General features: G+C 37.9%; 1 protein-coding gene across 5 annotated transcripts in view; it reads left to right on the forward strand.

Annotated features, from left to right (window-relative positions):
* Prestin (prestin) overlaps window positions 1–25,714 on the forward strand; it is a 47,101-nt gene that overhangs the window by 13,853 nt on the left and 7,534 nt on the right. For 3 of the 5 annotated variants that reach the window (XM_069500893.1, XM_069500894.1, XM_069500895.1), the window contains exons 2-16: window positions 3,628–3,862; window positions 9,432–9,532; window positions 10,522–10,683; window positions 11,863–12,008; window positions 13,081–13,144; window positions 13,943–14,022; window positions 14,733–14,897; window positions 15,601–15,705; window positions 16,446–16,579; window positions 17,302–17,464; window positions 18,153–18,233; window positions 18,931–19,094; window positions 19,861–19,941; window positions 21,052–21,175; window positions 22,973–23,158. In XM_069500893.1, the coding sequence (XP_069356994.1) occupies window positions 3,804–3,862; window positions 9,432–9,532; window positions 10,522–10,683; window positions 11,863–12,008; window positions 13,081–13,144; window positions 13,943–14,022; window positions 14,733–14,897; window positions 15,601–15,705; window positions 16,446–16,579; window positions 17,302–17,464; window positions 18,153–18,233; window positions 18,931–19,094; window positions 19,861–19,941; window positions 21,052–21,175; window positions 22,973–23,158 (1,815 nt within the window). In that variant the 5' untranslated portion in view covers window positions 3,628–3,803. Of the gene's footprint in view, window positions 1–3,627; window positions 3,863–8,193; window positions 8,326–9,431; window positions 9,533–10,521; window positions 10,684–11,862; window positions 12,009–13,080; window positions 13,145–13,942; window positions 14,023–14,732; window positions 14,898–15,600; window positions 15,706–16,445; window positions 16,580–17,301; window positions 17,465–18,152; window positions 18,234–18,930; window positions 19,095–19,860; window positions 19,942–21,051; window positions 21,176–22,972; window positions 23,159–25,714 lie in introns of those variants that run through there. The other 2 variants (XM_069500892.1, XM_034972140.2) reach the window with 2 other exon arrangements.

Consider the following 25,714-nt stretch of genomic DNA (forward strand, 5'->3'; position numbering starts at 1 on the left):
AAATACACAAACAATCCCGACTGAGACCTGTAGGTCGATTCCGTAAAACCTGCATCAATAATTGTTACAATCTCAATTGTTGTGGTTGGCTGAATTTGTGCTATTCTTGTTGCAACCAATGCATTGTAGCCAATAGTGAGCGAGCGTCAACCAATGTATTGTAGCTGTCATTCTCCCGCAATCGAGCAGCTGTTATTGTTTTTGTACAATGCGCAGTCATATGATTCGGAATTACTTGTTACATAGTATGTATTTTTGTGTCGTCAGTACTCGGTTTAAATATTATGTCTTCCAATTCGTATGTCTGTTTGTTACCTCTTCTTTTTAAACTGAAATTTGTGGTTACAGAAATAGTATTTTGGACTTAGGCTATTTTGCCTTTTCTGAACCAATTGCCGGTCCACTATTGAGCACGGATCTCCTCTCAGAAGCTATTTTGCCTTTTCTGAACCAATTGCCGGTCCACTATTGAGCATAGATCTCCTCTCAGAATGAGAAAAGCTTAGGCATAGTCCGCCACTAGCCAAGTGCGGGTTGGTAGACTTAACACACCTTTGAGAAAATGATGGAGAACTCAGACTTAGGCATGTAAGTTTCCTCGCGATGTTTTCCTTCATTGTTAAAGACGCACATAACTCCGAAAAAAAGGTGCGTGCCCCCGACTTTGACGTCTTAACCACTAGGCTATCAGGGCTTTATATAACAAGCTTATGCTCGCGACTGATTACGTCATAATAGGTGTCTGCATGCCAAATTTTAACCCGATCCGTCCAGTAGTTTGAGCTGTGCATTGATAGATCAGTCAGTCACCTATCCTTTTATATATTTGGATGTACTTAAATATGCATGAGTAAAATATAAATATATAGAGAGAAATATATTTACGAATACCTAACACCTGTATACAGTAGCCGAACAAGCACCGATGTCGTTCGTCTGCTTTAGGCCTAACATGGACACTGTTGGGTAAAGAATAACACCATGCAGTGTAAACTTTATGCCTTTATAAAACTCGGAAGGCTTTCTTATGGGAAACATAGTCGTCTAACTCGGGATCGTGGTTATATAACATGGACTTTATTAGAGAAATCATAGTTAAAGTTACTCTAAATTAACCGACGTCCAAGACAGTTAACGGTTAGAAGCAGCTTAGCGGATTTCCGTGATAAATATGTAAGGAATATAATATACCTAACTATTATTATTTATTTATTTTATATCTAACTAGCTGCCCCGGCGAACTTCGTACCGCCTAACAGTCGATTCAATTTTTTTAAATTTTTCTCTTCTTTTTTCCTGTAAGAAAAATATTTACAGGTTACAACAAATTCAGGTATAATCATAAACTCGAAGCTTGAGTTTTTTCGTTTACCAAATCCGTCAACATTAGGTATCTACACGTAACACATCAATTTCGTTCGTTCACTGAGTTACGAAATCACAGGTGCTTAAGAGGAGTATATTCGGAGCGTCCTCCATACAAAAGAGCTTTGGATTCTTATTTGAATACTAACCAATCATAATCAAACTCAGTCGTAGACGCTCTACAAATTGATATAATTACTAGCGACCCGCCCCGGCTTCGCACGGGTAGCTTATCGCAAGTTTTTGAAATAAAATATAGTCTATGTTACTCAAGAATAATGTCGCTTTCCTACTGGTGAAAGAATTTTCCAAATCAGTTCAGTAGTTCCAGAGATTATCCTTGTAGGGGATTATCCTTGTAAAGTTTGTAAGATTGTTTGTAGGACAATCTTACAAACTTTACTTCTTTATAATATTAGTATAGATGTCTGCAGTTTATTCGATTTCCTTAACAATATGTGCTCTAGTTTCAAAGTTACATGGTCTCAAAGATTAGCATGCAAATTTTTGAGCCAGTTTAACTTTGAAACTACATACTTACTTGAAAAAAAACCGGTCAAGTGCGAGTCAGACTCGCGCTTTGAGGGTTCCGTATTACAATCGTATTTTATCGACATTTTGCACGATAATCCAAAAAGTATGATGCATAAAAATAAACAAAAATCTGTATTAAAATGCACAGGTGAAGAACTTTCATATGATACCCCACTTGATATAGTGTTCTTACTTCGAAAATTGAAAATACTAATCATTAGTTTATGACAACAATTTAATTTTTTTGTGTGATGTAACTACAAATTCACGTTTTTCAGATTTTTCCCCAACTGTCTGCTACAAGACCTACCTACCTGCCAAATTTCATGATTCTAGGTCAACGAGAAGTACCCTGTAAGTTTCTTGACAGACAGAAAGACAGACAGACAGTCAGACAACAAAGTGATCCTATAAGGGTTCCGTTTTTCCTTTTGAGGTACGGAACCCTAAAAAGCAACAAATACGTGATTCTCATCATTAATTGATTTATATCCGTCTTTGTTATTTGTTCAATGACATTATAAATTGCTTTCGCTGTAAATTAAAACTGCACATGTCAATTATTATTGTTGACTGTGCAATTACATATTATATTCAGGGCAACTACGATAGTGAGTTTATCATATATTATGAGTTCATAGTTCACTCTAACGCTGGCCATACACGATCAAGTTTACCGGTCAAGTTCGCTACGGACTTGATGCGGCGTCCAGTAAACTTTTAATATACGATAGTGAGTTTATCACGTGTACCATGAGTTCATAGTGCACTCTGACGCTGGCCATACACGATCAAGTTTACCGGTCAAGTTCGCTACGGACTTGATGCGGTGTCCAGTAAACTTTTAATATACGATAGTGAGTTTATCACGTGTACCATGAGTTCATAGTGCACTCTGACGCTGGCCATACACGATCAAGTTTACCGGTCAAGTTCGCTACGGACTTGATGCGGCGTCCAGTAAACTTTTAATATACGATAGTGAGTTTATTACGTGTACCATGAGTTCATAGTGCACTCTGACGCTGGCCATACACGATCAAGTTTACCGGTCAAGTTCGCTACGGACTTGATGCGGCGTCCAGTAAACTTTTAATATACGATAGTGAGTTTATTACGTGTACCATGAGTTCATAGTTCACTCTGACGCTGGCCATACACGATCAAGTTGACCGTCAAGTTGGACGCCGCTTCAAGTCCGCTGCAAACTTGACGGTAAACTTGATCGATGACCAGCACAGGCCAGCGTGACTCTGGCGTGAGCCCCTTGACACAGTATGTAACCACGGAACCCTGGTGGCCCGACACAGTCTGGTAACAGATATTGAAGCTGTTTGGATCCGTTTTTATTTGGAGTTGCAAGTTTTTTTTTTTTGGGAGTTTACTCAAAAATAGAGGATCTGGCGAACAAAACGGTGTAATTACGCTTCTGATCGATTTTTTTAAATCGGGACAAATAAACTCATTTCCGAGAAAATCGCCCTAAAATTATGGTTGAATTGGTGATTTCGATCACGAATAGAAATCTGAACTCATTTCCAAGCAAAACGGCCTAAAACTGTTCTAAAATTAAGTACAATTACAGTAACATTTCAGCAGCTTTCATTCAGTTTTTGCTCCTCTTGTAAAATTTAATTTCGTGCAACGTTTTTACCGTAGGTACAATAGGTATAATATGTCGGTGGTTTTGTGCGTCAACTCTTCATTACCTGCCTATTTCATTTTCAGAAAATCACTTATATTATTAACCCCAGTGACTCAAATATATGTTACACAAAATTATACAAACATATACCTACTTACTAGATACTTAATTCTTAAAGACTGAAGTTAGATAAGTTATAGCCAGTGACAATGTTGTGAAGTAAGTGCAGTAAAGTGAAATAAGTGAAGTGTTAAGTAAAATGCGGACCGGTGGCGAAGAGAAGGACTCTGAAAAGGAGAAATTAAATCCCAACGGATGGTGAGTAGAACGAAACCACACAAAAATGGGTGTACTGGCCAGTGGCCATACACGCCTAAGTCTAATCCGATCCACCATCGAGTGCCAAGTGCGAATCAGACTCGCGCACCGAGGGTTCCGTACTACAATATTTTATCAACATTTTGCACGATAAATCAAAAACTACTTACTAGATCTCGTTTAAACCAATTTTCGGTGGAAGTTTGCATGGTAATTGTACATAGATCTGCATCATATATAGGTATTTTTTTAGTTTTATCATTCTCTTATTTTAGAAGTAACAGGGGGGGGACACATTTTACCAATTTGGTCCCTCGCGCAAACTATTCAGTTAAGAAAAAAATTATATTAAAAACCTCAATATCATTTTTAAAGACCTATCCATAGATATGTCTTAACTCTGTCCAAAGACCTATCCACACGTATGGGTTTAATGAAAAAAAAAATTTTTGAGTTTCAGTTCTAAGTATGGGGAGTGGGGACCCCAAAATTTATTGCTTTTTTTCTATTTTTGTGTGAAAATCTTAATGCGGTTGACAGAATACATCTACTTACCAAGTTTCAACAGTATAGTTCTTATAGTTTCAGAAAAAACTGGCTGTGACATACGGACGAACAGACATGACGAATTTATAAGTAGATAAAAACCTAAATCATTTTGTTTGTCGGTCCGAAAAAATATCGATTTCTATACCTTTTCGATAAACATCGATATTAGGACAAATAATGTCAGTATATCGATGTATCGATATTTTTTTGACAAGCCTAGGCGCTGCGCAGCGCTGCACGTTTCGTATGTCATTAGGGCCCAGCCACAGAGTACATTGGTGGGCCCAGCTAGGGCCACAGGCTAGGGCCTAGGGCGGCGTTGCATAGCTCGTCGCGACATAAAGGATATTTTGACAAAGGATCAAGGACTTGTCAGACGCGTATACCCGAAAGGGACAAAACAACAAAATAAATAGGGGTTTGGTAGTTCACGCGGACGAAGTTTTGTCTGGTCGTGGCTAGTTACCACCCTACCGGCAAAGCCGTGCCGCCAAGCGATTTAGCGTTCCGGTACGATGCCGTGTAGAAACCAAAGGGTTTAATAAAAACTGCCATACCCCTTCCAGGTTAGCCCGCTATCATCTTAGACTGCATCATCACTTACCACCAGGTGAGATTGCAGTCAAGGGCTAACTTGTATCTGAATAAAAAAAAATATGTTTTAATTGCGATTCTCTCGTGCGTTGAGATGGCGCCTAGGATGGGACGCGTTTAACTAGAAGATGCCTATTCACTCTTGTTTTAAATATACCCGGGTTGTAATACCTACACACCCATCGATATACTAAGTAATATATAAGTCTATGTACTCACCCGTGGATCTAGAAATATAAGACTGACCTAAGTAATTGAATTTACATTCGTTTACCTTGACCGTGAGCCAAATACACGACCGACACTGAATGGTTGTTTAAAAATATAAAGAACAAAGACACGACAGTTAGGCGCAACGCACACCTGCTGAGTGCAGTGTGGAGTGGAGCCGAGGCGTAGCATCTTTTTTAGGGTTCCGTATCCGAAGGCTGTCAACGGGACCCTATTGCTTAGCCTCCGCTGTCCGTCCGTCCGTTCGTCCATCTGTCTGTCAGCTGTCAGCGGGCTCTATCTCGTGAACCGTATAAGGCTGAGAGTAGAAACTTTTAAAGAATGTGTATTTCTATGCCGCTATAACAACAAATAATAAAAATTTGAAAACAGCCACCATGAAATTTAAAAATAAATTTAAAGTGTTTTTTTTAAATCTTTTATTGACAGGCTTTTACATTTATGTATGTCAGTCTATGTTATTTCTTGTGCGATGGTACGGAACCCTTCGTGTGCAAGTCCGACTTGTACTTGAGTGATTTTTTATAACAACTAATTTGCATAGCGGCCGAGGGATGCTGCGCCGTGCCCTTTGATTTTCACTATATCAATTTCAACCGTGTGCTAAAGGAAATAAAGTTGAGTATACTTAAGTCAAACAAGTCATAATAAAAAAAATTTAATAAGACTGCTCTGGCAAAAACGAACGAAAAAGTAAAAAAAAAATCACATTTGTAAATGTCTCCATACAGGCAAATCTGCCCCCCAATTGTGTAAGAATAACCATTTCATGGCTATCGCAATCGTCAAGAAATTCTGCCCTTTGATTGGTTGATTCGCTGTTTACATTTTTTCACAGCCAATCAAAGGGCAGAATTCTTGACGATTGCGATAGCCATGAAATGGTTATTCTTACACAATTGGGGGGCTGATCAGGCATTTAGAAGTTGTCGTGAAAAAAAGAAATTTAAGCCTCGATAGCTCAACGGTTAAAGGAGCGGACTGAAAACCGAAAGGTCGCTGGTTCAAATCCCAGCCGTTGCACTATTGTCGTACCTACTCCAAGCACAAGCTTTACGCTTAATTGGAGAGGAAAGGGGAATATTAGTCAGCAACTTGGCTAATATTCTTATTAAATAAAAATAAATGTAAAAACTCACATACATACTGGGTATGTAATTATGCATGAACCCTTGAAGCATTACACTCTTCTTTACGGGCAGTCGTGTATAAAAGACGCTATGCCTCATTCCCACTCAACTCCGTAGGTATGCGTCGATGCTTATACTTATCGGAAATATTGTATGTTTTGCTGTTTGTAGTGACCTAAGGTTACTTACTGGCCTGGCAAACTTTTAGTTGGCTCGATAATGTAAAAAACATTATAATAATACGATGTAGGTTTTATTGATAAGAAGAGAGGGGTTAGAAACACTTTGTCAAAATAAATAAAAAATAAGTACATACTTGATAACTTTCTCTATAAGTCCCGCAAATTGCTAATAATAATCAAAGAAAAATAGTCAAATGTAGGAACATTTGACGCCTGCACGAACGAACGTCGCGTCGTCAGTGACGTCGATGCCTTGACGTTATGTTACAAGTTCTCTACGGAGACCTCCACTAAGAAAGGCTTTTCAGAAATGCCACTCGAGCGAAGCCGGGGCGCGCAAACTAGATCTAGGTGGTTGTAATGGCTTTTATCTAGTTTGATCCAGTTTCACGCAAAAATCCAATGTCGCTGAAACTTGTAAGAGTATTTAAGGCCCCATATTGAAAATTGTGTGATTTTTAGAAGAGCTTTATTTGAAAACTACTATAACTTCGATATTGAACTAATTACTTATACCTTGTAGGTATTTATCCTCAATTTAAATTCGCCAATTGCTTTAGAAACACGACTGGATGCAATAATTTCTCTTAAAAAAATTGACAGAAAAAAACGGAAAACTAGATTTTTTAGTTTGAATCAGAAACGGTAGTTAATATTTCTGATTTTTTATTTTTTTATCAACTAGCTGATGCTCGCGACTTCGAACGCGTGGATTTAGGTTTCTAAAAATCCCGTGGGAACTCTTTGATTTTCTGGGATAAAAAGTAGCCTATGTCACTCTCCAGGTCTTTATGCAAAAAATCCCGTCAATACATTGCACCGGTGCGACGTGATTGAAGGACAAACCAATAAACCAACAAACAAACACACTTTCGCATTTATAATAAGGGTCACTTCTTGACATGTTCTTCACTTTCGTTGTTGCATAGTTTATTTTTAAAACAATATTATAACGACTTAACTAAGTACTTACTTTTTTTTGCTTTATTGCCTTCTCTTTCTCGGTAGGAATCTACCTTTCTCACATTTGTCCTAAGAATCAATTTCAGTTATGGCCCCTTAAATAAGTATAGCGAAATTTTTGTGCAACCTAGTGTTGCCTAAAATATGTTACCAACTGTTGGCCATTCGGCCGTTACATCTTAACTATCAATTGATCACAGTTTATACCAGTAACTAAATAATTATCTCGACTTACGACTGTGTTATTAGTGTTAAATTAATAAACAATTAAAAATAGATACACTTACATAACTGGTTGATTAATAATTAATAGATTCGTAAATATAGAACAGAATGAGTTTATCTATCCGAAAATTATCACGCTTCGGGCTTCTGTAGTGTTGTGATATATTTTTTGTTCAAAAAAATCCTGATTAAAAAAAATATATGAAAAAAATCTGGAAAAACTAGGAACAATTTTATCGTGGCAGTAAAATTAAAATAAAATTTTGTTGTGAAAAATTTTTGAAAGTGTTTATAGAAAAATTGTTTTTCTGGTTTTGGATATTTAATTCACATTTTTTTTGAATAATTTTTAAGTGCCTAGTTGTTATTAATATTTCTTTTCGATATAGTTACCTATATAAAATTTATTTGTGCGAAAGTATCATGATAGATAGAACTTGATCTCACGTAATAAGGTCATAAGGTAATTTTTTCAAAAAATGCGTATAAAAAAAACGTTTTTGTTTTTCGAAAAGGATTTCAGACGGAATAGCGTTGATAGTGAAAATGCGCCCCTATTGCAGGGCGAATCTGAGAGTGATGAAGAATGGCGAGTATAATTCTAATTTTCTAAATAAAAGCAAAAACTACCCCTTGAAAACATTTCTTAAAAATTTGAAAAAAAAAACAAGTAGGTACCCAATGATGTAGGTATACATCTAAGAAGAAAAATTATGTATAGTGCTAAAATAAATTTGTGAAGAGTAAGTAAATACAGTAGGCGGCCGAATGTAACGTACGTCGGCCTTTAGAACGACATTTCGGCTTTGTAGAGCGTTGTCTCTGTCACTCATACCTATATGACGTTTTGTCGGTCTCAACGACAGAGACAGTGCTCTACAAATTTCCTATCTCCTTCTAAAGGTCTATGTACATTACTTTGTGCCGTGTACTGTAATAATTATTGATAAGGAGATAAGTAGTTGAATGACTTACGGAAACTCTGTCACTGTACCCAATTTCTTGACATTTCATTTGACCAATGACATTTAATCAGTACCCTTATTATAAATGCGAAAGTGTGTTTGTTTGTTGGTTTGTCCTTCGATCACGTCGCAACGGAGCAACATATTGACCTGATTTTTTGCATGGCATTAAGCTACTTTTTATCGCGGAAAACCAAAGAGTTCCCACGGGATTGTTAAAAACCTAAATCCACGCGGACGAAGTCGCGGGCATCAGCAAGTAATAATATAATTGTAGCTAGTACGCACCAAATCATTTATTCAAATTGGATACCATTGCGAAAGCGGCCGAAAGTAATGTACATCGACCTTTAGAAGGAGAAAGCAGATTATTGTAGAGCGTTGTCTCTGTTGTCGAGACCGACAAAACGTCATATAGAGACAACGCTCTACAAAGCCGAAATGTCATTCTAAAGGTCGATGTACATTACTTTCTGCCCTGTACGATAGTAGAAGGGTAGTATAACTAAGTTGTAACACTAGTTACTCCTTAAGTTGTAACACTAGTTACTCCTTAAGTTGTAACACTAGTTACTCCTTAAGTTGTAACACTAGTTACTCCTTAAGTTGTAACACTAGTTACTCCTTAAGTTGTAACACTAGTTACTCCTTAAGTTGTAACACTAGTTACTCCTTAAGTTGTAACACTAGTTACTCCTTAAGTTGTAACACTAGTTACTCCTTGTTGCAGGCTCCAGTCGCGTCCCAGCCAGCAGTTCAACGTCATACGACGGGTCTACCAACAGGAGGCGCTGAACAAGGATGCCGACTATCAAGTGCCTGAGAAACCATGTAAGTGTCATTTCATTTTTAGAGTTCCGTACCTCAAAAGGAAAAACGGAACCCTTATAGGATCACTTTGTTGTCTGTCTGTCTGTCTGTCTGTCTGTCAAGAAACCTACAGGGTACTTCCCGTTGACCTAGAATCATGAACTTTGGCAGGTAGGTAGATCTTATAGCTGATATTTGGGGAAAAATCTGAAAACCGCGAATTTAGGGTTAGATCACACAAAAAAAAATAGTGGTCATGAACTAATAATTAGTATTTTCAACTTTCGAAGTGAGTGACTATATCAAGTGGGGTATCATATGAAAGGTCTTTACCTGTAAATTCTAAAACAGATTTTTATTTATTTTTATGCATCATAGTTTTTGAATTATCGTGCAAAATGTCGAAAAAACACGACTGTAGTACGGAACCCTCATTGCGCGAGCCTGACTCGCACTTGGCCGGTTTTTCATTATGTCGTTATCAACCCATCACCGGCTCACTACTGAGCATGGATCTCCTGTCAGAACACAGACCATACCTATAGACGCCTAATAGCCTGACACATCCAAAGCTTAGGCAGTTGCTTAGCATAAAAGTCGGCCCACGCTCGTTAGGTACCCTCATTCCGCACATTGTCTTAGTAAGTGCGCTTGGACCTTTATGTGCGTTTTAAGCACTTGCTTTACTTAGCTAGGTACCTAGATATCGAATTTGGTTCCGACAAAAAACTACCTACAATATAGATTTTGATTTTTGTTGGTTGTTGTTTATTTTTTGTTCGTATTTTGTTGTTTTTGGCTGATAAAAGTTTAATTCTCCTTAAATTATGAAAAAAAAGAATAGGTACCCAGATATCGAATTTGGTTCCGACATCAAAAACTACCTACAGTATTAATTTTGAATTTTAATGGTTGTTGTTTATTTTGTTCGTTTTTTGTTGTTTTTGGCTGATAAAAGTTTAAGTCCCCTTAAATTTTGAAAAAAAAAAAGATTTTTTTTTAAATTCCAGTGAGCTACAGATGCAAGCAAGCAGTTCAAAGCTGTGGGTTCGGCGAGTGCCTTCTGAATTCCCTACCGATCGCAAGATGGCTGCCTCGGTACAGCCCCAAGAAGTACCTGGTTGGAGACCTGGTCGCCGGGGCTACCACTGCCGTCATGCATATACCACAAGGTTAGTTATGTACAGTACTATGGTTGAACCATTACGAACGTGCGAACTGGGCCATAGCACATTACACACATACAAAATAGAACAAACATACTAAAAATAGAAAATATGATTATTAATTCGCTATTTTGCTTGCGGATTTAATTTTACATCTTATCAATGTTAATTCCTTTATCCATACTCCATACTAATATTATAAATGCGAAAGTGTGTCTGTCTGTCTGTCCGTCTGTTTGCTAGCCTTTCACCGCCCATCCGTTCAACCGATTTTGACGAAATTTGGTACAGCGATAGCTTGCATCCCGGGGAAGGACAGGCTACTTTTATCCCGGAAAATCAAAGAGTTCCCACGGGATTTTTAAAAACTGAAATCCACGCGGACGAAGTCGCGAGCATAGTCTAGTAAAAAATATTTACTTACCGTATGTGCTCTATGGAACACGATCATAAATAAATATCTTTGAAACGATCTGTGATAGGCATGTTTGGCCAGCGATTAATTAATTAATAAGCTAATTATGATAGGTATCATAATTAGCTTATTAATTAATTAATCGCTGGCTGGTTCGGCATCTTTCTTTGTAGGTTACAAAGAAAGATGCCGAATCCGTTTTATATTATCTACTTAGTATATTCTAATACGAGACGATGCCCGCGACTTCGTCCGCGTGGATTTAGGTTTTTAAAAATCCTGTGGGAACTCTTTAAGTATCAAAAGTAGCCTATGTCCTTCCCCGGGATGCAGCCTATCTCTGTACCAAATTTCATCAAAATCGGTTAAACGGATGGGCCGTGAAAAGCTAGCAGACAGACAGGCAGACTGACATACAGACAGACACACTTTCGCATTTATAATATTAGTATGGAGTATGGATAACGGAATTAACATTGATAAGATGTAAAATTAAATCCGCAAACAAAACAGCGAATTAATAATCCTACTGATATTATAAATGCGAAAAAGTGTTTGTATGTTGTTTGTTTGTTTCTTCAATCACGTCGCAAAGGAGCAACGGATCGATATGATTTTTTGCGCGGAAGCACCTGAATAGTGACTTAGACTTTTTATCCCGGGAAATCAACAGTTATTAATATTTTTACCCAAACACAAAAGGTTTGTTTTATTATATAAAAGTGTACCAAATAGGAACATACTGAAAGTCATCCTTTAATTTTTTTTAGGTATGGCCTACGCGTTACTCGCCGAGGTGCCTCCCATAGTTGGTCTCTACATGGCATTCTTCCCAGTGCTCATCTATGTTATATTCGGAACCTCCCCCCATGTCTCCATGGGGACTTTCGCCGTCGCTTGCCTTATGGCAGGAAAGGTAAGGTTTTGCAAAGTATCTCTTACCAGTTTGGTTGTTAAAGCAATGCCAAAGAGAAAAAAGATGTATAGTATGGGCCCAAGAGGACATCCTTGACCTATCCCGGATGTTATTTTAAAATTAATCATATGCAACCTCTAATATCTTGAGTTAACCTTTATTAAAATATAATTAACATTTTACTGAATAAATTACCAAGGATTTATGATTTCGCCAGAAACATAATGTGATCCACACGATCGAAAGCCTTCTCAAAGTCAGTGCAGATCACACGTAAACGTACCAGATAGCGAGCATCATTAAGGTAGTAGTTTTGTACAACAGACAGAAAACAGATATTACATAATCCTGCTGTTTGGGGTTCCGTATTTCCAGACAAAAAAGGAACCTTTATGGAATCACTTCCTAGGCCTATCAGTCTGTCTGTCTGTCAAGACCCGTTAAGGGAATCAAAACCTATAGCGTAATTTTCCTTGACCTAGAATCATGATATGCAGTTAGTAATGTCGTCAAGCACAAGTAAAGGGAAAAATTCGAAAACCGTGAATTTGTGGGTACAATCAATCAATTAATCAATCAGCCTGTTTGCGTCCACTGCTGAACATAGGCCTTCCCAAGAGCACGCCATTGTGGGTACATCAGAAAAAAAATTAAAAAGCGTTATTTTTTGTCCAATGACAAGGAATCCTTCGTGTGCAAGTCTGACTCGCACTTGACCGGGTTTGTTCTAAAGGGAAAAATGCTATATGTGATTGTCTACCAATGAAAAATGTGCAGGTTTTTGCTTAGTACCCTTGTAGCTTTATTTTTAAGTTTGCGTAAAAATTATCGAAAAGTGGCGAATGCTCGTGAGGCATATAACATCTGCCCCCAAAAACGTCACTTCGTGATGACTACGAGCGCTCTGCCAAGAGTGTCACGACGAAGAAGAAGAAGAAGAAAAATTATCACCACTATATCTTACAAATCCAACAATTGACAATCAAAAAGTGTAATTTATTACCTATTTTGAATAAATTATTTAATTTGATTTGATTTATTACATTTTTCTGATACTTAATTTTATTTTCAGGTGGTGACCCAGCATGCAACTCGTCCTGAAATAATAAGTGTAACGAATGACACATCCACGGATCGTAAGATTTATTTATTTATCCAAATTTTTGTATCGATTAAAGGTTAGCCCTTGACTGCGATCTTACCTAAGCCTTGATGCAGTCTAAGGGTGAGATCTATAGAGCGCAGAGACTTTGCTTAGACTTAAGACAGAGCTAAAACGAGACAGAGCTATATCTCTCACATAAATCTGTCTCGTTTTAACTCAATCTTAAGTCTGAGCCAAGTCAAAGTGCGCTCTATAGATCTCAGCATTAGATGGTCGCGGGCTAACTTGAAAGGGATATGGCAGTTTTATTAAACTGTTTGGTTTGGTCTGGTGGTCTGAATGAGTATAGTTAATTTTATTTGTATCGTCAATAGTAATATTATAAATGCGAAAGTGTGTCTGACTGTCTGTTTGCTAGCCTTTCACGGCCCGACCGTTCAACCGATTTTGACGAAATTTGGGACAGAGATAGCTTGCATCCCGGGGAATTACATAGGCTACTTTTTATCCTGGTAAATCAAAGAGATCCCACGGGATTTTTAAAAACCTAAATCCACGCGGACGAAGTATAAATCTAAATATATAAAAGGAAAAGGTGACTGACTGACTGATCTATCAACGCACAGCTCAACTACTGGACGGATTGGGCTGAAATTTGGCATACAGATAGCTATTATGACGTAGGCATCCGCTAAGAAAGGATTTTTGAAAATTCAACCCCTAAGGAGGTGACATAGGGGTTTAAAATTTGCAGAAATTTGTGTAGTCCACGCGGACGAAGTCGCGAGCATAAGCTAGTTATTAATAATTTTGTTTTTATGGTTTTTAGATCCGTTTCCTTTAATGGCAGTTGGATACACACCGCTTCAAGTTCTTTGTGTGGTTTCCCTCACCGTTGGTCTGATACAGGTACGTGGCTTAAAGTTTTTTTTTTTTGAGATCTGTAGGCGCGATTTGTGAGTAACTCAGATCTGTTTTCGGACGCCATTTTCGCTGAAAGTGGCTGCCAAATAGAACAGCTCTTTTGAGACCGCTAAAAGAGGTTGTAGAGCAGAGGAAGGGGATTGCTTGGAGCTAAGCATAAGATCAATGCATGATGTGATTTCTAATACTATTCCGAAGATAATTTAAAAAAAAATACACTTTGACGAAATACATCTTTGTTACCTGTTATGTGCCAAAGCCATTATGATTCGTTCCTCCCAGTGTTGGGCACAACCTCCCAGTGTTGGAGACAATGCGCAGTGAGACTTTCAGCTTTTATAAAATGACGAAGTTCTGGCCCTCACAGGCTTTCTCTTTATAAAGTTCGAAGTGCATTCTTTTCTGACGGGTAGGTAGGACGTTGGGGTCCCAAGATACTGGAATGGTGACCTCGCATTGGGAGACGGAAGACGCAGCGTTGGAAGACCCCCCCCCACCAGGTGGACGGACGACGAGTCGCAGGGAGCCGCTGGATTCAGGCGGCGCAAGACCGTGGCGTGAGGAAGTCCCTACAAGAGACCTATGTCCAGCAGTGGACGTCTATTGATGATGATGATGATGATGATGATGATGATGATGATGATGATGATGATGATGATGATGATGATTGTTTTTAATAACTGTTTTGTTCCCAGGTAGCAATGTGGATATTAAGGCTAGGCGCGGTATCTACCTTACTGTCAGAACCTCTGGTATCTGGGTTTACCACCGCAGCATCCTTCCATGTACTATCATCCCAGTTGAAAGATCTCTTCGGGATTAGGCTGCCTAAACTGGGATCCAACTATAAAGTTGTATTTGTAAGTACTTATTTAGAATAGAATAGATTAAAAGTCTCCGACCACCGTGTTGGCAGAAAAACAGGAAGGAACACATTAAAAAAAAAAAAAAAAACGAAGAAACGAAAGAAGACGAGAGAAAAAAGAACGAAAAGTCCGAGTCAGGCTCGCGCACCAAGGGTTCCAAAGCTACAGGGTACTTATCCCGTTGACCTAGAATGATGAAATTTGGCAGGTAGGTAGGTCTTATAGCTAACATTAGGGGAAAAATCTGTAAACCGTGAAGTTGTGGTTACATCACACAAAAAAAAATTAATTGTGATCATGAACTAATAAGTCTACCAATCCGCACATGGCCAGCGTGGTAGACTATGGCCAAAAACCCTTCTCACTCTGAGTGGAGACCCGCGCTCTGTAGTGAGCCGGTGATGGGTTGATCATGACGATGATGACGAACTAATAATTAGTATTTTCTATTTTCGAATTAAGATTACTATACCAAGTGGGCTATCATATGAAAGGTCTTCACTTGTGCATTCTAAAACAGGTTTTTATTTATTTTTATTACGCATCATAGTTGTTGAATTATCGTGCAAAATGTTGAAAAATTACGACTGTAGTACGGAACCCTCGTTGGGCGAGCCTTACTCGCACTTGACCGGTTTTTTGGATGACAGAAATCTTTTAATTTACATACATATATATTATATTTGTATTGTTTCAGACAGTCATAGAAATAATCAAAAACATCCCGAGCGCAAACTGGACTGCATTCATGATATCCGTCATCGCTTGCGTCATCATAGCTTTGAACAATGAAGTACTGAAGGTAAGCTTTTGTCTAAATATATATAAAGGAAAACGGGTTTGATGAAAAAAAAATTGAGTTTCAGTTCTAAGTATGGGGAACCCCAAAATTTATTGTTTTTTTCTACTTACCAAGTTTCAACAGTATAGCTATTATAATTTCTGAAAAAAGTGACTGTGACATACATACGGACAGACAGACAGACAAACAGACAGACATGATGAATCTATAAGGGTTCCGTTTTTTGCCATTCGGCTACGGAACCCTAAAAAGGAAAAGGTGACTGACTGACTGACTGATCTATCAACGCGCAGCTCAAACTACTGAACGGATCGGGCTGAAATTTGGCATGCAGATAGCTATTACGACGTAGGCATGCGCTAAGAAAGGATTTTTGAAAATTCAACCCCTAAGGGGGTGAAATAGGGGTTTGAAATTTGTGTAGTACATGCGGACGAAGTCGCGAGCATATTATAGATATTCTTTTTACTATTCACAATATCACTTGAAACTTATTACAACTTTTAGCTATCACTACCTATATTATAAGTGCGAAAGTGTGTTTGTTTGTTGGTTTGTCCTTCAATCACGTTGCAACGGAGCAACGAATCGACGTGATTTTTTTGCATGGGTATAGTAAAGAGTTCCCACGGGATTTTAAACACATAAATCCACGCGGATCAAGTCGCGGGTATCAGCTAGTCAGAGAATAAAAATACAGGGTGACTTTAACACTACAGTGATGTTTTCTTTTTGTCCAGCCGTGGGTAAGCAAGCGAAGCCGCGTCCCAGTGCCTATAGAGTTGTTAGCTATCGTCATCGGCACTCTAGCGTCAAGCCTGGGCAATCTCAAGCAGAACTACGGGATCTCACTAGTCGGAACTATTCCTACTGGGTGAGTGAAAGATGTTACATAAAGGATTAGCAAGCTGAAGTGGCAATGGGCAGTGTAGCATACAGGCAAATAATACATACAAACTTACATTCATACTCACACACACACACTTAAGACGCTTGTCGTCTCGGATCGACACCCCCACGCCAAGTGCAGAGAGGGGGATGAACGACGTGAGCGGAGTCAGTCGACCTCCGACCTCCGCACAGTGAAGACGTGGACAAGTGAGATTCTCGAGCCGATATTTACACGCTATAATTAAATACTCATACATGAGTTAGTTACTACAGGCAGGTCATGTTTGTCGCAGAACGTGGAACGCGTAAAATGGCGGCTTTTGAACAGATAATGATAATAATTCTAGGTTCATTGGTGGGTCAGGATCTGTCATTCTCCTTTTAGCAATGTTTTAAATTTCATTTAAAAAAAATTGAAGCTGACGTGGCAATGGGCAGGTCATGTCTGTCGCAGAACGCGTAAAATGGCGGCTTTTGAACAGATCAAATTTTAGCAATGTTTTAATTTTTTTTTAAAATTGAGCATTTCAAACAATATTTATATTATTTACTATGTTATAATAATGTAAAAAGTGAATTAAAATTATACAAAAATAATATGCATATGTATTTAAAAAAGGTCTTTTATTATTTTTCTTGCAATTTTTGGAAGCGCTTACCGCAACTGAGATCTAGTAGGTACTAATTCTATATCGATTTCCACAGATTACCAGAACCAAACGTGCCAGCCATAGAGCTAATGCCACGGATCGCTCTAGACGCGTTCACCATCACCATGGTAACCTACACCATATCCATGTCTATGGCTCTCATCTTCGCTGCCAAGGATAAGTACGAGGTTGATGCTAACCAGGAACTGTTGGCTTTGGTAAGCACTTTACGCTTTGATTTTAGACTTTCCATCGCTAGCGCGTTCTATCTTACTACTAGCGCCATCTATCCGCGGTTTTAGTGTTATTTTAGCCTGTTGTGTGGTATATGTATGGTACCATAGAGTTCATGCTCTAGACACGTTCACCATGGTAACTTACTCAATATCTAGGGACCCATAGCACTCATGTTCTCCGCCAAGGAAAAGTGCGAAGTGCTAACCAGAAACTACCGACGACAGGAACTATTGTGACTAAAATGAATTAGGATACTGTTAGCGCGTTCTATTCTACTACTAGCGCCATCTATCCGCTGGTTTTGCCCACGTTTCGGAATGTTTTGAAAGCCTGTCCGCTGACACCTGATCAAGATGGTGTACCTATAGGGCTTTTTAGTTTTTTCAAGTAATAGACGTGCGCTGCTGGACATAGGTCTCTTGTAGGGACATTCACACGCCGCAGTTTTGCGCTGCTGGTATCCGGAGAGACGCCGGCTTTTTGTTTGGAGACCCATACTTTGGAATATTTAGTACCAAATTCAAAATCTGTCTCTTCTGTCTTCTACTAGACTGATTATCTATGCCCCGCTATGGAACCTTCATGGAATGCAAATTGTATGAAATCGTCATCTAATAAATAATTATTGTGGTTATACCAAAGGATAACTTTAGAATTCTTTTGCCACAGGGAGCAAGCAATGTGTTCGGTTCGTTCTTCTGCTGCGCGCCGCTTTGCGCCAGTCTGTCCAGGTCTTACATACAGTATCAGGTAAGTTTCTAATGAAAGTACTGTAATAAATGTCAAAGGAACTTTTTGAAAACCAATTTTAAAGCAGCGTATTGCTGCCATATTGCTGCATCGTACATTTCAGGTATTCTTGCATAAAAATTTAAACATGCCGTAAACTCTTCTCTACGTGAGATTGCTTAGGAGTAGGTACCTCGGATCTTTTTAGGGTTTCGTCCCTCAAAAGGAAAAAGGAACCTTTATAGGATCACTGTCTGTCCGTCTGTCTTGTCTCTCAAGAAAACCTATAAGGTACTTCTCGCTGACTTAGAATCATGAAATTTGGCGGGTAGTTAGGTCTAATAGCAAAAGTAAAGTTGTTCAAATCGCGTCGCTTACGCGTTTCGCCGAGAAGGTTTCTGCGATTTGTTTATCTTGTACGGGAGCGGTGTGCAGGCTCGACCGTACCAAAAGGAGATCTCCCACCGAGCGGTTTGTCGTGCTCCGTAGCGCCAGCTGGGCCGACCGTTGTATCTTGACACTTCTTAATATAGTCCAGATTGCAGAAAACTCCATTAGTGCGAGTACTGTCGGCGGTACATTTGTTCGGGACTACGTCATGAAATATTATCGATTGAACAGCGCCATCTAGTTTATACTGTGGTTTGTGTGTGTGTTTATACAACCGCCACAATCTTCTAAGTGGGCTAAGGAAAACTAAAGTATAATTTCGTTGTAGGCTGGCAGCAAAACCGGCATAACGTCAGTAGTGAGTGCCGTGCTGATTCTGTGCGTGTTGCTGTGGGTCGGGCCGTTCTTCGAGCAACTGCCGCGCTGCGTGCTCGCGTCCATCATCGTAGTCTCCCTTAAGGGCATGTTTATGCAAGTCAAGGAGCTTAACAAGTAAGTGAAGACTTTGATGTAAGGGGAAGAGTCTAAATGCATCAGTTTTCTCCTCCAACTTTAATATGGATACCTTCAAGTCAAGAGTGAAAAAGCATCTCTAGACAAGCGCGCTCCATCTTAGTCTGCATAATTGCGTATCAGTAGGTTTGATTGCAGCCAAAAGCTAGTCTATAAATAAATAAAAAAAATTACATATGATACTTTGTTTTGTACATGAAGGCTAGACTGACTGCCGCCTTCGTAAGATGATGATGATTGATGATTAACCGGAATGTCCAACATTTAGATTTAACCGAGCCTACGTGGGCGCACTAACAATATTTTCGCATTACGAGAGACAACACAGACTACCCTTATTTATGAGTCAGGACACCAACGTCTCCAATGAGACAGACAACCCTAACTAACCCTACCCACACCGGCTCCTCCATCCCCATACCGGCCCCAGACCAACCAGTTAACCTAGCACACAACCTCAACTAGTCCAACTAACAGGAACCACATTCGGCAACAATAATAATAAAACCTACAGTATGACACCCCGTGTCTACTGAGGACCGCCTCTGGCCGGAGCCAAACGAATAATGAATCGCTACGCACAGCGTGTCCGATTGTATAGTCTCACAACGACGGTGGGGACGATGACGCTATATTTAATGAGCAAGCTTCTTACAACTAAACGACGGCGCAGCTGACATACACATAAATTGGCATCATTAGAATATATGTTGTAATCTATATTGTAATGTATTCTGTAATGCAGGTTCTGGAAGTTAAGCAAGCTGGATGCTGTAGTTTGGCTCGTCACCTTCCTAGTTACAATGCTGATTAACATCGATATTGGGTATGTATAATGTATATATGCCACGTTAGTTTTAGTATACGCAAAAACGGAAACACGTGTAAAATATTTTTACATAATGAATAAATACACAAATTTTCAAAAATATTTAATGAAAACTCAGGAAGTTATAAGGTTTTTGCGTTGAGTCCTTGTCCCGTAAAAACATGGTCACCCCAAGCGAGCGGCTGTGAGCGAACGGGACGGCTGGCGTCGATCGTGCGCGCTCCCGCTCGCGCGGCTTGAATTAGCTGGTGCATGCGGTCATTCAACTAGGTGTCCAAACTTGCAGGATTTTAAAGTATTTTTTGGTCAAAATATAACCTGTAGTAAAAATGATTGCAATCGATTCTGTTACTGGTTCTGAACAAACTATTTTCAGGTTTTGCGTATACTAAAACTAACGTTAACTAACAAGCTGTGATAGCCTAGTGGTTAGGACGTCCACCTTCTAATCGGAGGTCGGGGGTTCGATCCCGGGCACGTACCTCTAACTTTTCGGAGTTATGTGCGTTTTGATTAATTAAATATCACTTACTTTAACGGTGATGAAAAACATCGTGAGGAAACCTGCATGCCTGAGAGTTCTCCATAATGTTCTCAAAGGTGTGTGAAGTCTACCAATCCGCACATGGCCAGCGTGGTAGACTATGGCCAAAACCCTTCTCACTCTGAGAGGAGACCCGTGCTCTGTAGTGAGCCGGTGATGGGTTGATCATGACATGACATGAAAACTAACGTTGTATATTTAAAAAAAAAGTGATTTTCTGTCGCTTGGTGAATTTTCGCATTGCACTATAATTATACTAATTATGAACGCAGAATTTTCTTCTCTTTCATTTAATATCTCGCTCGATACGAAAGCAAACAAAAAATTCAGAGACCCCCACTTTTTAGATGTAACATCCGTCAGGTAGATATTTTCGTAATAAATGTAGCCTAGATAACAACAACTTATTCATTAAAATCGACCCAGTAGTTCAGGCGTTACGGTGGAACACACAGAATCTGATACAAACATACATACATACCTACATAGACGTTAAAATCATAACTCTTCCTTTTGGCTTTGCTGTAGTCGGATGAAAAGATAAAATTTCCATTGTTTTGTAGACTGGGTGCAGGGTTACTAGCGAGTGTGGGTGCGCTGTTCGTTCGCTCACAGAAACCTTACACGTGTCTGCTGGGACGAGTTCTGGAAACGGATTTGTATCTGGACATCAAGAGATACCGTGGTGTGAGTATTTCGTTTATATTCGGGGGTTTTCTAAGAATTTTTGGATAACATCTCACGACGTCGCATAACCCTACTTCGTAACTCAAAGCGATATCATTTGTCCGCGAAAAACGCATGTATGTTGCAAACTATTGCAGGGTCTTCTAGCAAACCTTTTGTGAAATATTGCAGCGTCTTCTGGTAAACCTTTTGCGAAATATTGCAGTCTTCTGGTAACCGTTTGGAAAATATTGCAGTCTTCTGGTAACCGTTTGGGAAATATTGCAGTCTTCTTGTAACCTTGTGGGAAATATTACAGCGACTTTTAAACCTTTTAGGAAGTATTGCAGTATCTTCTAGCAAACCTTTTGCGCAATGCTTCTTGTGTAACTTGTTGCAAGATGTCTTTTCATTGTTCTGACACAAGTAGTCCTCGACTCACCCACTCCATTTCATTGTTATCATATATACACAGTATAAAGAACTGCACAGTGCACATCAGCAAAACGTTCAATAACAGGAACATCCACCATCTCACGACGTCGAAAAACCCTACTTCATAGCTCAAAGCATACGGGTATCTTTTGTCCGCGAAAAAACGCATTTTTGTTGCAAACTATTGCAGTGTCTTCTAGCAAACCTTTTGGAAAAGATTGCAGTGTCTTCTGGCAAACCTTTTGTGAAGTATTACAGTGTCTTCTGGTAAACTTTTGGTGAAATATTGCAGTATCTTCTGGCAAACCTTTTGGGAAATATTGCAGTATCTTATAGCAACTCTTTTGCGAAATGTTTCTTGGATAATTTGTTGCAAGATATCTTTTAAAATCTTCTTTACAAAATGTACTTTAAAAAACTTTATCACGATATCCTTGTCAAAACTCTTGCAAAATGTCTCTTGTATTAAAATTAACCAAACTTTCGTGTGGGATTTAGTTATATTGTGCTTTTTCCTGTTGAATGAACCCTCATGGATAGATCTAACTTGTGATCAGATCATTTATTGCGTCCATACTTGTGATTAAAATTTAAAAATAATTGGTTTTTCTTTGCATGACTGGTATTAAATATTATTATTTCTTCGTCAGAGTAGAAAATAATGTCTGTTTATATACCAAACACAGAAATTGGATGTATCTAATTCCATTTTGTTTAATTTATTTTAATTTCATGTTTGTTGTAATAAGTTTTTTTGGTTCCGTGACTGACTTCGATGTTTATTTATGTTTACTTCATTTTCACTTTGATAGTTGACAATTTGTCATAAATATTTCAGTTACCTAGTTTTGTCTTAATTTTCATAAAAATAGCCTTTTCATAATCGCAGTGGCCTATGCCTGGGACCTTTTAGTAAGAAATTGTGTCTAAAAATTTTCTTAGACAAAATTTCTTATTAAAAACCTGCTAGAAGATCCCCAAGACTTCGACGGCGTGGATTTTTAAAATGTGAGGTTTATTTAAAAATCCCGTGGGAACTCTTGATTTTTCGAAACAAAAAGTATACCCTGTGTCTTTCCCCGGGATGAAAGCTATATTGTACCAAATTTCATCAAAATTATTTAACGACTGCACCGTGAAAAACTATCAAACAGACAGCCACACTTTCGCATTTATAATATTAGTATGAATGTTATATAACTCCCGGAAATTGCTATTGCGCTGGAACCATGACTCATTAACATCGAGTGACGTTATTTTGATGTCATTTGATGTATATTCAAGTAATTAATATACCCTCAGCTCGAAACTTCAGTCTAGTGCTGACGTCACTAAAATGGCGGCCACGCGCATTTGCGGGACTTATACCAACTTTCTTTCCAGGCCGAAGAAATCCCAGGCATCAAAATATTCCACTATTGTGGAGGGCTTAACTTCGCGAGTAAGAATCTGTTCCGTGCAACCCTGTTCCGAAGAATTGGGTACTTGAAGAAGAGGGATCAGCAGGCAGATGATGAGAGCAATTACAGCAAGACTGACTTCGAGTGGGACTCCAGTATTGGGAATAGGGTAGGCAGTTTTAGATATTATATTGTTAGCGACATTGCTTTGCCTACAGTTGAATTTAAAAAAAGAATTATGAGGAGAGGTAAAAAATGGCGGCAATAAGAGCGGGAGCTATTGATTTGAAGCAGGGAAAATTAGAATTTATAATTATGTCTTGAAGAAGTTAATAGTTTAGAACTAAGATTGAAGTTTATTAAGTATTGTCTAAATGGAATAAAGTCAGTTCCTATAAGTTGAGGATATTTTTATTAGTTCAGAAGTGGGATTACTCATCGCCCACAATTTTGTGAGTACCTATTTTTATTCGTTTATTAAAGTACCTATGTACTTTGAGTGTTAAATTGAGTTTTGATTTTGTCTCGACTAAAATGCAGAACATAGATATTATAATAATTTATATTTTAAAATATTCAAATGGACTTCAGGAAAAGTCCGGAATCATAAACAATAGAGTAGTATTATATTAGGGTATAGAGTTATCACTCGCGGAAAATATTATACGAAACCATCAAGGAAATCAGCGCTCCTAGTAGTTGGTGTACGAACTAATTTTCTTAGATATACCCATAACTATGGTTCTGTTGTTCTGCTATATATAGCCCTTATCCTACACCTATTGTTGTTATAATTTTTCGAGGTTATTTTGATACAAGTTTATCTCTTTCATTGTTGTTGCTTAATATTTAACATAGTAACAATGAAAGAGGTAAAACTTGTGTCTAAGTTGAGTGTGAACTATTTAAAACAAAAGTAATATCATCACAATATCTTTGTTTTATTAAACTTAATAAAGTATAACATAGCATTTTAAATTAAAAAAAAAAACCAGTAACGTCGTGTCTAGTGTTTACTGTCCAAATTCTGGACGAATCCGAATGAAAAATGTAGTAAAACACACCGACCAAAAAAAAGGGTAAAAAAAAAACTGGGTGAAACATAAAATAAAGGTTTATTTATTTACTTTTTTAGTTTACGGCCCTGGATAACAGTCCTTTAAGGCCTTTATTTATTAACTACACTTCATTGACCACAGATCGATAACTTTTTTTTACTGGTTTTACGGCTCTGGGTTCTAGCTCTTTTGAGCCTACCAATAACTTATAGGATAACAATATACTTAGTAGATAATCTATGGGATAACCTAACCCGGGAGAATCGGGAAGTGAGAAAAGTTGTATGATGTCAAACTAATTAATGTCGATTTATTATTTCATCAAAATGTAGAAATTTAATAATTTTAAAATGAATAGGGCATTAGGAGGCAATCAATCAGTTTATTGATTTATAAAATGTTTATAAGAATTTATATTACAGTCGAAATTATTAAAATAATACACTAGGTATATTTTGATTATTTTAACAAAAAAAAAATATATATGCGTATAACGAAACGTGTAACAATTCTAGAGAAAAAGTATGCCGGCATTAAAAATAATCTTTGGTATTGCTACTACAAATATTATTAGCTGTTGATGTACAAACTACCTATATCAGTTCATATTTCCATAGTTTTGTTCGAAGTAAAAAGCACCGTGACATAAACGTCGTTAACACTTTTCCCGATGATAAAACAGTTTAAAACACTCACTAACGCCTTGTGGTCCACGAACAACATATCAAATATACCTACACGTAAAATTCATTCTTTTTATCCATGATTTAAGCAAAATTTTTATTAAAAATGAAATGAAAACAAAATTAAGATCCACAGAGTAAACTAAAATGCTAGTTTGACGTTTCGCATTCTTTAATTTCTTTAGACATTGCAACCACAGACGAAAAATGTATGAATGTTAGGGACCGTACACATCGATAATTCGTTCAGAATCGGAAATTGATCGAGTTATTTAAATCAAATTATTTTAATATAGCATTGTGTACAACAGAATCGGCCCCATTGTTTACGAACCATCAATAGATATATAAAGTTATTTTATATTGCGTTCTCGTAATAATGTTTACGGACTTATAAGTTTTGCAAGTACATAAAATGAAAATATAATTCTTTACATCAGAGTTAATTCATTCAAACGTCCACATTCCCAATATAGTTAGTTCAGCAATAGCGCATCACTAGAGGTCAAGTCAAAATAAAGTCACGTGATCAGTATCGCCATATTTGTTATCTTTTTGGATCAATCATAAATTGGAATGCAGCTGTATAGGTGTAGTATGCATATTTCGATTCGTTCCTCGAAAAGGCAAAGGTCGTAGATCATGCAGCCTGGTGAATCGTAGATGACTTAAAATATTTTAATTGTGATATAATTTTATGGAAAATTAAAAAAAAAATTACTAAACAGCACATTAAAAAAAATCTGAAAAAATATATATTTGCGCAAAAAATTATGCGCGGGAATCGTAATAAAAAAATTAATCTTTTACTCTTGAAAGTTAAACGTTTTAAAACACGACAATTAACAATAATAAATTATGTACCACCTTTTAATGGTGATTTTGTTGCTGCTTTGTTTTTATTTCTGTTTCAGCAAGAATCTGTAATGATGATCAAGATGTAAATGCGGTACAATTTAAAGATCATAGTTTGATAAAGAGATT

The sequence above is a fragment of the Maniola hyperantus genome, chromosome 9 (genome assembly GCF_902806685.2).
Source record: "Maniola hyperantus chromosome 9, iAphHyp1.2, whole genome shotgun sequence".
Classification (NCBI taxonomy): domain Eukaryota; kingdom Metazoa; phylum Arthropoda; class Insecta; order Lepidoptera; family Nymphalidae; genus Maniola; species Maniola hyperantus.